The sequence below is a fragment of the Pangasianodon hypophthalmus genome, chromosome 12 (genome assembly GCF_027358585.1).
Source record: "Pangasianodon hypophthalmus isolate fPanHyp1 chromosome 12, fPanHyp1.pri, whole genome shotgun sequence".
Classification (NCBI taxonomy): Eukaryota; Metazoa; Chordata; class Actinopteri; order Siluriformes; family Pangasiidae; genus Pangasianodon; species Pangasianodon hypophthalmus.
The window spans coordinates 12,840,508-12,852,516 of record NC_069721.1 but is presented as its reverse complement, the minus strand read 5'-3'; the positions used below and the strand labels follow the sequence as shown (position 1 = coordinate 12,852,516).

The following is a 12,009-nucleotide window of genomic DNA, read 5'->3' as shown; positions in this document are numbered from 1 at the left end:
GGCTTGTATTTATTCAAAGCCACTGATTTTTCATTATACTCTTATTCCACTTATCAGTTCTGAACTGTGGCTACACAAATTCAAGATTATAAACAAATCATGTTCAGTTGACTGCTGCTGCTGCATTTCAGAAGAACCAAGATGAGTGAAAACCAATGTGTGTGTGTGTGTGTGTGTGTGTTTGTGTGTGTGTGTGTGTGTGTGTGTGTGTGTGTGTGTGTATGTGCCCATAAGAGAGAGAGGAATGTAAATGAACATGGATTTGTTGCATGCCCTCCTTCTGCATCGTGTGAGGTCATGCAGTGTCTCTAAACCTTAATGTGTTTTAATTTCTGCAGAAGCTGTTCCCCTGGGTGGGCCTGAGGAAGATTAACGTGTCCTACTGGGGCTGGGAAGACAACACTCCCTTCACTAACACTTCTCTGCAGTGGCTGCCTGGAGAGCCCAATGACTCAGGCTTCTGTGCCTACCTGGAGAGAGCGCAGGTCTCGGGGCTCAGGGCAAATCCCTGCAACGCCAACACAGATGGCCTCATCTGTGAGAAAGCAGTCGGTGAGGCTCTGGTCACCATATTCATCTTTCCAGCTTTGTTTAGGCTCCTCTGTTTTCTTCTGTTTGGAGGAAGAGTTTTTGTTTTTTGGAAATATTGCTAAGCTAAACAAATCGATAGATCTGTTCCATACCAAAAAATTCACTGACGAATATTTAATATACTATGTACTATTTTAAGTTGCCTAATGCAAGTCTGTTGAAATCTAGTTTTCCTGCACGCTTGTTGCTTGTTGTATGACAACTGGTCTGGTTATTGCATTAATAAATGCATTTATGACGTGCATTATTTTAATATTTATGAAAAAGCTATAGTATTTTTCAAGTTAAGTAAACTGCGCTCTACATAGATTCCAGCATTATGTTCTCTCTGGTTAGTGAGCATATATACAGGGTGTCCCAAAAGTCTCCTTACAAAGGGAACTTAACACTTTTTAGCAAAACGTAACTTTATTTACAAAACATCCTCTACATGATTGCCATTTCTTTGTAAACTCCATGGGGTCGTTGCTCCCACTCATGATGAACTCTTGTTAACACATCTCGTGTTATGCATGTGATCGCATCTCCATCGCAACCTCGCGACAACTTCCCGATCCAGGCATGAGAATGATTTCAGTACGTTCTTCTTTTGTCAAAGGCATTCTTAAAGGCTATTCTTAAGCCTAAGAAATGCAAAATAAGGGAATATCATCAATGATTTGTATTGTATTTACTGTATTTGTATTTATTGTAGTTGGGGTCATGTAGAAAGTGTTTTTGCAGTTAAGAGTCCACAAAAAATGTATGATTATTTCCTCCTTGTGATTTCTTTGCTTAAGAGTGCACATTTGGCAGTGTTAGAACCTAGTATATCCTCTTCGCTCCTAGACTGCTTCATGAGCTGAGATACGGGTCTTGTTTTGTGTCTGCAGAGAGCCGGAATGCACGTCCGTGTAAGACACCCTGCTCGCTGCATGTGACCTGTGAGAACTGCACCAGCCAGGCCACAGAGTGCATGTGGTGTGGCAGCACCAAGCGCTGCGTGGACTCCAATGCCTATGTCATCTCCTTCCCCTATGGCCAGTGTCTGGAATGGCAGACCGGAGACTGTGTGGGTAAGTCTCCCTTCCCACCTGATGCATATCACATGTTGGAGTATGTATGATTGGGCTGTTGTGGTTGATTGATTGATTGATTGATTTCAGTGGATATCAGTAAGTGTGTAAGGTAGTGAGTGTGTATAGTACAGGATGGTACAGAAAGGAAAGAGGGTATAAGGAGGTGAAAATGGGATGTGAGAGTGAGGGAGTTGGCAATCTGTGGCTGCTGTTTGTTTTGGGTGTTTGTTGGTGTCTGAAGTGAGAGCTTGTGTAAGTGTTCTAGAGATTTTAGTGTTCAGTGAGCACGACATCAGATTTGCATAGGAGAGACATCACAGCTGGGATTGAAGATGCAGTCAGGAATCGCTGATGGATCCCAAGTATCTGCAGTGGACATCAACATGCAGATGTCACTTCCTTTACACTGGAGGCTTTAAGATGCACAGAAGTAAATTATATACATATCATGCTAGTCTTGTAATCTCTGTTTTCTTTTATTTTGTAGCCCCGATCCTGTTTTACAATATGGCAACAAAGGATTGTTCATTATCATAATAAACATGTGAAGAAGAATTCAGGAAGTAGCTGAAGTGTGCTTCAGCACTAAGAGTGCATGTAGTAGAAAATTAAGTGTAGCACACAATGTTTCCAAGAGCTTCTGAAGCTGTAGGAGAAAAACAAAGGCTCTGGAATACACCCTGGATGCACACACACACGCTCACACACAATAATGGGTACAAACCCGCATTCATTCATGGAAGTCATCGCTTGGTTTAAAATTGCAACTCTATTTGTGCGTCTGTAACTGACAATATAGTTTCTCAATGGGGTTAAGATTACAGAAAAACACCTCTAATCTGCATCAGAGTGATCTCTGGCTCCGACAAGAGCTCCTCTTTTATCTCATTAGCAGAACTACCTGGCAATTTCTCTGATTAAACATCTGAATTTCCCTCTTGGCAATCTAGGTGATCTCAGAGCAAGCACAGAAATCAAGAAACAAGCAAGCATTGGCAGTACTGCTTTTTTGTGTCTTTCTTAAAAGGAGACTTTGGAAGGATAACATACATATCCAGGTCTAGTTATTGTGTTTTTTGTTGTTGTCGTTGTTTTTTTTTTTTTTTTTTTGTCATTATTATTATTATTTTGGTTACCTGCCAGGTTCCACCCACCTGCCAGCTCTCCCATATCCCTTATATGACAGCTACCAACTGGGGAGTGTGAAAGCTAGCATGTGCTTCCTCCAAGACACATGAAGCCAACCAACTGCATCTTTTCGAGCTGCTGCTCATGCCCAAGATTGGCTAGTGTCACTGTGATTGACAGAGGAGAAAGCATATGCCAGGGAGCATGGCCAATTTTGCTCCCTCGCCTCCCAGGCACGGATGGCTGCAGCATCATCAGGATTCGAGTTTGCAGTCTCCCTAAGATACAGGAACAATTTTCTGTTTCTCCACTCCAGAGCTGATCTAGTTATTTTTAATTGCATATTGAACGACATTAATGCTAGTATCTTCAGTTAGAATGTTAGACAAAGAGATTACCCATTTTCCATTTGACACTGGAAAATCATTCTAGATGTTAAGATTTTGGGAGTTATTGAAAATTCTCTGTTGTCAAGAAAAGCTCCAGTGGAACTGTCAGTGTCTCATATGTCTTATTGCCAGAGAGAGAATTTCATTGCAAACTAAAAGACAGGTGTGCGTGTGTGAGCTCGTGCACCAGCTTTTCACTCACTGAATCGAACTGCTCACTCTGATGGAAAAAGAATTAAAATCTCTCAGCCAGAAGTGGGTGGTGTGAGTCTGTAAATCTCTGACTAGGAGAAATATTTTTGTCACCAGAATGTATCTCTCTATCTTGCAGAGTGACAGTTACTTACCGTAGCTCATCTCACAGCACACCCGTTTCACTGCCCTTCATATATATATATATATATACGTATATATATATGTATATATGTATGTATGTATATATATATATACATATATATATGTATATATGTGTATGTATATATATATGTATATATATATATATATATATATATATATATATATATATATATTGTATTTCTGTGTGTCACTTGTTCACTTGAGAGGGGAAAAAACACTTTCTCTGTGCTGAGGCTTGCCCAGATGCACGAAGCTGGACATCTCTGCAGTGTGTGTCTCTGAAAAACAATCATGTACACTATTTATACTCCTGCTGAATTTCAATTTCATTACTAAAATTGCTATCACAATTATTGATTTTGGTTTGATATTTTATGAACAAGGTCAAAATATCCTTTAGTTTAGAGTGTTAAAGCTACAAGATATTTTCCTCTTTATGCAGTTGGGTCCATAAGTATTTGGACAGTGACACAATTTCTGTAATTTTGCCTCTGTACACCACCACAGTGGATCTGAAATGAAACAGTAAAGATCTGAGAGAAGTGTAGACTTTCAGCTTTAACAAAGGTTTAAAAAAAATATTGCGTTGACCGTTTAGGAATTACAGCCTTTTTAAAAAAAATTTTTTTTTATATAGAGTCCCTCCATTTTCACAGGCTCAAATGTACAATAATCGTAAATATTAGGATTATTTTTAATACTTGGATGAAAATCCTTTGCAGTAAACGACTGCCTGAAGTCCTGGACCCATAAACATCACCAAATGCTGAGTTTCCTCCCTTGAGATGCTTTGCCAGGCCTTTACTGTAGCTGCCTTCAGTTGCTGCTTGTTTGTGGGTCTTTCTGTCTTCAGTTTTGTCTTTAGTAAGTGAAAAGCATGCTCAACTGGGTTGAGATCAGGTGACTGACTCAGTCATTTAAGAACATTTCACTTCTTTGCCTTCAGAAGCTCTTGAGTTGCTTTTGTGGCACGTTTTGGGTCAGTATCCACCTGTACTGTGAAACGCCATTGTAGCATTTGCCTGAATCTGAGCAGAAAGTATAGCTCTATAGCTTTATAGTACAGAAAGTACAGCTCTATACAAAATGTATCCTGCTACTTCTATCAGCTGTCACATCATGTGATACATGATGTGGTATGCTTTGGATCACAAGCCCTTCTTTTCGTTCTCCATACTCTTCTCTTCTCATCATTTTGGTACAAGTTAATCTTGCATCAGAACTGGTCAGGCTTTTTTTTATGATGTAAGAAGTCTAATCTGGCCTTTCTTGAGGTAAACCCTCTGTGTTTACATTCATGAAGGTGTCTCTTGATTTTAGACTTCGACAATGATACGCCTACCTTGTTGAGAGTGTTTTTGACTTGGCCAGATGTTGTGAAGTGGTTTTTCTTCACCAAGAAAAGAATTCTGCCATCATCCACTTTAGTTGTTTTCTGTGGTCTTCCAGGCCTTTTGGTGTTGCTGAGCTCGCCAGTGCATTCCTTCTTTTTAAGAATGTATTACATTGTTGACCTGGCCACTCATAATGTTTCTGCTATCTCTCTGATAGGTTTGTGTTGTTTTTTCAGCCTAATGATGGCCTCCTTCACTTGCATCTACACCTCTTTGGACCACATATTGAGAGTTCCCATGAATAGCTACCAAAAGCAATTTCAACACTTGGAATCAACTTCAGACCTTTTATCTCCTTAATTTCGCATGAAAAAATGAGGAAACGGGCCACACCTGGCCATGAAACTGCTTATCAGTCAATTGTCCAATTACCTTTGAGCCTGTGAAAATGGGGGACTGTCACAAATGGCTGTAATTCCTAAATGGTAAATGCAATTTTTTTTGTTAAACCCCTTGAATTAAAGCTGAAAGTCTACACTTCAGTCACATCTTGATTGCTTCATTTCAAATCCATTGTGGTGGTGGTGGTGTTGTTCCTCTTTCGGCTGCACCACAGTGGATCATTGGTCTGCGTATTTGATTTGGCACAGTTTTTACGCCGGATGCCCTTTCTGACCAAACCCTCCCCAATTTTATCCGGGCTTGGGACCGGAACTGAGAGCACACTGTTGCACGGGGTTGGTTCCCTGGCTGGGAATCGAACCCAGGCCGCAGCCATGAGAATGCTGTGGCCTAACCACTAGTTCCACACGGACCCAAATCCATTGTGGTGGTGTACAGAATTACATAATTACAAAATTATGAAAATTGTGTCACTTGTTCAAATACTTATGGACTCGACTATATACTGTATCATGATCATTTGTGATTTAGAACCACAGTTATGTTAGTCATGTGTGTGTGAGAGAGTGAGTGTGTGGGTGTGAGGTTGAGAGAGTGTGTGTGTGTGTGTCAGTGTGTGTGTTGTTGATGGCCATTTGTGGTGGATATAAGCATTAAATCTGCTAACCTGGGCATTAAAGACCATGGGAGGTGAAAACAAACCATCTGCCAATGAGCAATAAGGACATACACAAACCCTCTGGTCCAACTGAAGGACAAGAACAAAGCCACATGTCCATTCAAGCTTCAGCTCTGTGTGGAAAAGCGGTCTTGCTTTTAGTTCTTGTTCATTGCCAGATGGTTGGTTCCCCCCTGCTTATCTTTCTGCATTTGCTCTGTCTCTGTGCATCTCTCTCACCTGCCATATGAATTAGCTGTAGTCAGGACCAGCACATGGTCAGGGTTTTAGGTGAGGAATCAACTGGAGGGACTCATGGGACTCATCTGGTGAGCAAAAACTGCCCCCTAGATAAAGCTTCTGCACTACATGATGAGAAGCAGTGATTTCTATGAATGTGATTAGCAAGAGTTGGTGTGTGCGTGTGATGAATCAGACACATGATATGAAAAAAATTGATTCTGGAAATGTTCTTGTCTCTAGTCATTAGATGTAATTATATTATATAATGTGCAGTATAATGCTATTGACGTGAGCCTCGCTATTGCCTTGCTAATTAGAAAATTTCACTTCTCAATGCAGCCATGTCAAAAAGCATTTATGGAGCGAGGCAATATGCCCAAAATATGATTTTTTTTTTTTTTTTTTAAACTATTATTGATGGTATTACAGTATTTGACTTTTTTGTTTCACCACTCTTACCTTTCTGTTGCTTTCTAGCTCAGAACTGCTCTGGCTTTCGGACTTGTGGTCAGTGTCTGGAGCAGCCTGACTGTGGTTGGTGTGGAGACCCCACTAACACAGGTAAAGGGCAGTGTGTGGAGGGCTCGTACCGTGGCCCTATGAAGAACCCACCCAAACACAACCAGGACATGCTGCTGGATACGACTCTCTGCCCCAAGGAGCGAGGCTACGAGTGGGCCTTTATACAGTGCCCTCGTGAGAACACACACTAACATGAAATCCAACATTATCAAGTTTTTCTTTGTATGCTCAGCATCTCGCTACAGTGTTTGTCCTGTGGTGAAATAAATATAGTGGAAGAGTCTTGAGTGTTTGTTTACAGGTGCAGGCAGGGAGTTTAATCTCTTCTCCTTCCGTTCTTCCAGCCTGCCAGTGTAACGGCCACAGCACTTGTGTGAATGGAAGTGTGTGTGAGCAGTGTCGTAACCTCACCACCGGCCCACACTGCGAAACCTGCATGCCTGGTTATCACGGAGACCCCACCAACGGAGGGAAGTGTCAAGGTCAGTGAGGCATTCAGAAAACAGGAGACAACCTCAGACTCAACAGCTGAGGCAGTTAACAGTACACAATAGTAGACTGACTAAACCCACACAGAACATGATTTGTGTTAAGGTCATACAGGAGCTGGTGCATTTAGATGTGGGAGGGAACTTTTACGCTGTAATGGAAAAGCAGAAGCTCTCCCATGTGCATGCATGTGTTTGAGATTGCAGCAGGCATGGTGTTGCCTTGTAAGTGAAGAAGCACATTGTATGGTAGAGGTGAGAGGTGGTGTGTAGCTTCTGGCTCCGTTCATTTAAAACAGAGCTCTCTGCCCCAGCAGTGAACCAGATCTCCTCTCAGAGGCTGTTTTGTTGAGAGTCAGTCAGTTTATGCACAACACCTCTTGTTGTTCAGAGTGTTATAGATGTTAAGCTAAAGCCGTGATGTTACAGTAACTACATGGCAATTAGATACAGGCAGTGTACACTGATGGGGTTGGCTGGAGAGTTGAACAAACACCGTTTACACACAGCTCAAATTGGTTAGAGTAACTAAACAAAGATCTGTGACTCCTGCAGTACCTGACATGTACGAAAAGCCCAAGAAAACAGAATTCATAGGCGAGATGTTAAAAGTCTGTATGCTTTAATATTGTACGCATTGTCTGCGAAATTCCTTTAAAATGCATTTAGATTTTATATTGCACACTTATGTAGTGCACCGTTTTCCCAGTAAAACACCATTTGAGGTTCAGCCACGGAAAAAGTAACCATAAGTTCTTGCTGGAAATGATTAACTACTTTATATTATATATAATAGCAATTTTAAGACACTCAATTTTATGGCACATACTTTTAGAAAATTGATGCCTAAGCAGCAAAAATAGGTGTATTTAACGTACGGCATGGGGAGATTGGGGGGGGAAATTATAGACCACAGATGTAGAACAGGCAGAAATGGATTTTAGATAAAAGGTTGAAACTGGCATTGACATTTTGTCAAAGAGAAAATTTCATTTCTATGGGTCACTTTTTGGTAGGAAAGAATTGTAGTGATCAAATCTTTTAAAACATGGATTCTCAAATGTCCATCATGTTCCTTAGTCCAGATTCAGACAAATACACAGATAGCTGTTGATTTACTATTACATAAAACATCACATTCACTACTGCCCGCTGCCACAGGGCTGCATTTTCTTCTCCGCATCTTCAAACCTCGGATGTGAAGGGCAGAGGTTAGTGCGTAGAGAATTGTTAATGTGGTCTAGAGACAGAGTTTCTCACTCATCGCCTCTTTACCCAGAGAAACACAGCTCTTCTTCCTCATAGTGGCTCTCTGTTGCCTCTGCTGCAGATCGTATAAAACACACCACTTCGCCACTGACGCTTTTCTAGACTATTGTGGTACTGGGAGATTGACAGATACTGTTCTCAACTGTCAGTTTGTCTTCTCACTAATTACGCTTATTGGCAGTAATGCATAATTATGTCTCACGGCGTTAGATCTTTCTACAGAAAGTTTTTACTGTTGAAGTAGATTGGTGACTCACTTTCTGCTGTTAAGCTTTCACTTGCTAAAAGGCAGCTTTCTGCAGGTCTAATTAGTTTAATTGCTGAGGTGCTATGTGCTCGTCATCTAAACACATCTCTCTCTCTCTCTCTCTCTCTTGCTCTGTCTCTCTCACTCTCTTCTTCCCTGTCTGCCTCTCCCTCTCTCTCCCTCTCTCTCCCTCTCTCTCCCTCTCTCTCTCTCTCGCTATATCTCTCCCCCATACTCTGTTTTCTCTCATTTTCCAGCCTGTAAGTGTAATGGCCATGCCAATGTGTGCCAAGTGCTGACAGGGAAGTGTTTCTGCACCACCAAGGGGATTAAAGGAGACCAGTGTAACCTGTGAGTATCACTAACACACACATGTTCCTGTCCCAAACGTCACTGAGCCCAGTGTGCAATCTTAAAAGCTTTTAATACAGCTAATGGAACTTGCATTGAGGTGTGCAGGTATACACGATGCAAGGAGGCTTGTTCCTGTTTACTGCTTTCCTACCTCATTTCCTCTCTCTCCTCCTCCATCACACAGAACAGCCAAAGTCCATTACCCAGCACCCTCAACAAGTCTCGTAATCAAGCATGCACACCGGTGCAGCCGCAAGATGGAGTTCAAACCATTTGATTAAAACTTGATGTAGTTCCTTTGTGTTTGCTTGAATTTTTGTGTGTGTGTGTGTGTGTGTGTGTTTGAAATTACCATTTGTAGAAGCATCTCACCTCGCTCCCAGGCGATTGCTCTCAGTGCTCTCAGGTTCAAGAGTCCCTCTTAATTACCGAAATGGAAACAATCAAAAGGAAAATCATTCCTGTTTGAAGTTCATCATGCTCTAATGCAGTCCCGTGCTGTATGGTCTGATGTGTGTTAGGCAAATGTGTGACCTGAGTGGGGATTAGATTAAAGCGATGCATAGAGATAGAGTGTTGGCGCATGTTCACTGTGTGGGTGTGCACTTAGTGCAGATTAAATTAAGATACTGCAAGTAGAGTGCATTATGTTTTATTGCTTCAGTCTAGGGGTGTGTGTGTGTGTGTGTGTGTTCTCGGTAGTGTAGCGTCATTTTTGAAATGTCACACAGATGAAAGGCAAGGGGAATGATGTGTTCAGGTTTTATAAAACCGCCAGCAGTGCTGTTTGTCCTCAGACCTGGGTACAGTGGTCATAATGCACTCCTGTAAGTGTCTTGTACTCCCATATTCAACACACACACACACACACACACACACACACACACACACACACACACACACACACACACTGCAGGAGAACTCACATTAAAATTCTACAGAAAATACAATATTAGCACATTAATACACTACACACATCTGTGTTGAGAAAGTGTGAGCTATGTGTGTTAGAGAAGAGAATGCATCTGTGTCTTTCTCCTCCACTCGTATCTTCTGTTTTTCTTTACCTTTCTTCTTTCTCTTCTGTCCTCCTTCTCTTCCCTGCTTCTCTTCTGTCCTTCTCTTCTGTCCTTCTCTTCTGACCTTTCCTCCCTTCTGTCCTTCCTTCTCATCTGTCCTTCCTACTTTCCTTGCTTTAATTTTTCCTTCCTACCACTCTTATCATATCTCTTGTACTTCCTTCTTTCCTATCTTTCACTTCTGTCCTTGGTTCCTTCTCTCCCATCCATCCTTTCTTATCTTCTGTACTTCTCTTCCATCCTTCTCTTTCATCCATCCATCTCTTCCTTACTTCTCTTCTGCCCTCTTCTTCTGTTCTTTGCTCTGTTTTGTTCTTCATTCTCTTTTGTCCTTCTCTCCTATTCTTTCTTTCTTCTTTCTCTTCCGTTTATGTCTTTCTATTCTGTCCTTCTCTTCTGCCTTTATTTTCCAGTCTTCCTTCTGTTCTTTCCTATGCTTCCTCCTTTGTCTTCTGCTTTTCCTTCCTGTTGTACTATTCCTTATTCCTCTTCCTACTTCTTTATAAGGAAGAATTGTTCCTGCTGAATTCTGTATAGCAGAATTATTTCTGCTATAAAAATAAGCATGCTACAGAATGGATGGTTTTAATTAGTGTTTCAGTTGTGATATAATGTTGGTGGTTATGGATTAATCATTAATCACGTAATCAGTAATACATTGTTAGGGAACTTATGAAATCTTAGTATCATTACATTGTAAATGATCACATTATGGTCGATGCACTGTGTTGCTGAGAATTTATTACCATATTACTTATAGCCATGGTGCATTATTCTGTAATTTTCAGCAATTGAGCCAGCTTTAATCTTTGCCAGCCTAACCCTGACGTCCCACACAATTAAGTACAAGCAAACACTGAAATATTTGAAGTGAGAACACAACGTAAGATAATGACTCCACTTTCTCACATTACTCGGCAGTTTAATATAACTGTAATTACCAGTGAGGTTGACCATAACATTTAAGTGCTAAATTAGACCACACTCAAGATGGCATTCACAGGCAAATAAAGCAAAGTGAATTAGGCTCCGTCTGCTCGCAGATACCTGGACTGAAAGACAGCGAGAGTGAGGAAAGTGCTTGCACTGAGTGAAACTTTGATCATCAGAGGCTGCAGACTTTAATTTGTCTTCTGCTTTGTTGCTTGGTAGAGCAAAAGAATGTGTAATTTGCTTAGATTGAGAGAGAGAGAGAGCGAGAGAGAGAGAGAGAGCTCTGTAGGCAAATTGGTGTTAATTGTTAAGTGAGTTTCAGAGTGGGATGGAGGAATCTTGTTCATTTTCTGTCTCACACAAAATAATGGAACAAAACAATGAATCTGCATTGTATAAGGTGGGCTAGGCACACACACTGGGGTGATGCTAGGATATTTGTTCTTTTGAGATACATGATTAAAGACCAAATGTCTACAAGTTGACTGTAATAAATAGTACTTTGTAGTTCATTTTGAAGGTAAGCTATTTGGGAAGAATAATGCCATTGTAGATTTCATCAGATTTACAGGTAATCTTGGATGATATTAACAAGCTTTTGTGAACAGTGCAGTGAGTGTTTTAGCTGTTTTCACACACCTGATTCAGTCAGCTATTTGTTGAGCTCTGGATCCGGCAGGTACAATGGAGCATGAAACGTCCTAAACTACATTGCTGCTGCTCTGCAGGCCTTGAATTGATATTTTTAATATATGTGTTATCTGGGGAAAACTCATCAGATGTTAATACAGCTAATTTCTGGAAAAAAGCCAGAAATGTCTGGGTGGTTTTAAATAAAATTGAGTTTTTCCTCCAATAATATTAATTTAAATCTCTACTACTAAATTGCATGGAAGTGTTTATATTTAAGTTAATTCCAGACCTTGCGTCACGTTTGCCATGCAAAGAGCGCATTGG

The 12,009-nt window shown here is 40.9% G+C and overlaps 1 protein-coding gene across 1 annotated transcript in view; it reads left to right on the top strand.

The window, feature by feature from the left end:
* atrnl1b (attractin-like 1b) overlaps window positions 1–12,009 on the top strand; it is a 100,040-nt gene that overhangs the window by 29,515 nt on the left and 58,516 nt on the right. Inside the window, exons 16-20 of the mRNA XM_034309299.2 lie at window positions 339–552; window positions 1,464–1,646; window positions 6,638–6,856; window positions 7,027–7,164; window positions 8,944–9,037. Of these exons, the coding sequence (XP_034165190.2) occupies window positions 339–552; window positions 1,464–1,646; window positions 6,638–6,856; window positions 7,027–7,164; window positions 8,944–9,037 (848 nt within the window). The remainder of the gene's footprint in view (window positions 1–338; window positions 553–1,463; window positions 1,647–6,637; window positions 6,857–7,026; window positions 7,165–8,943; window positions 9,038–12,009) is intronic.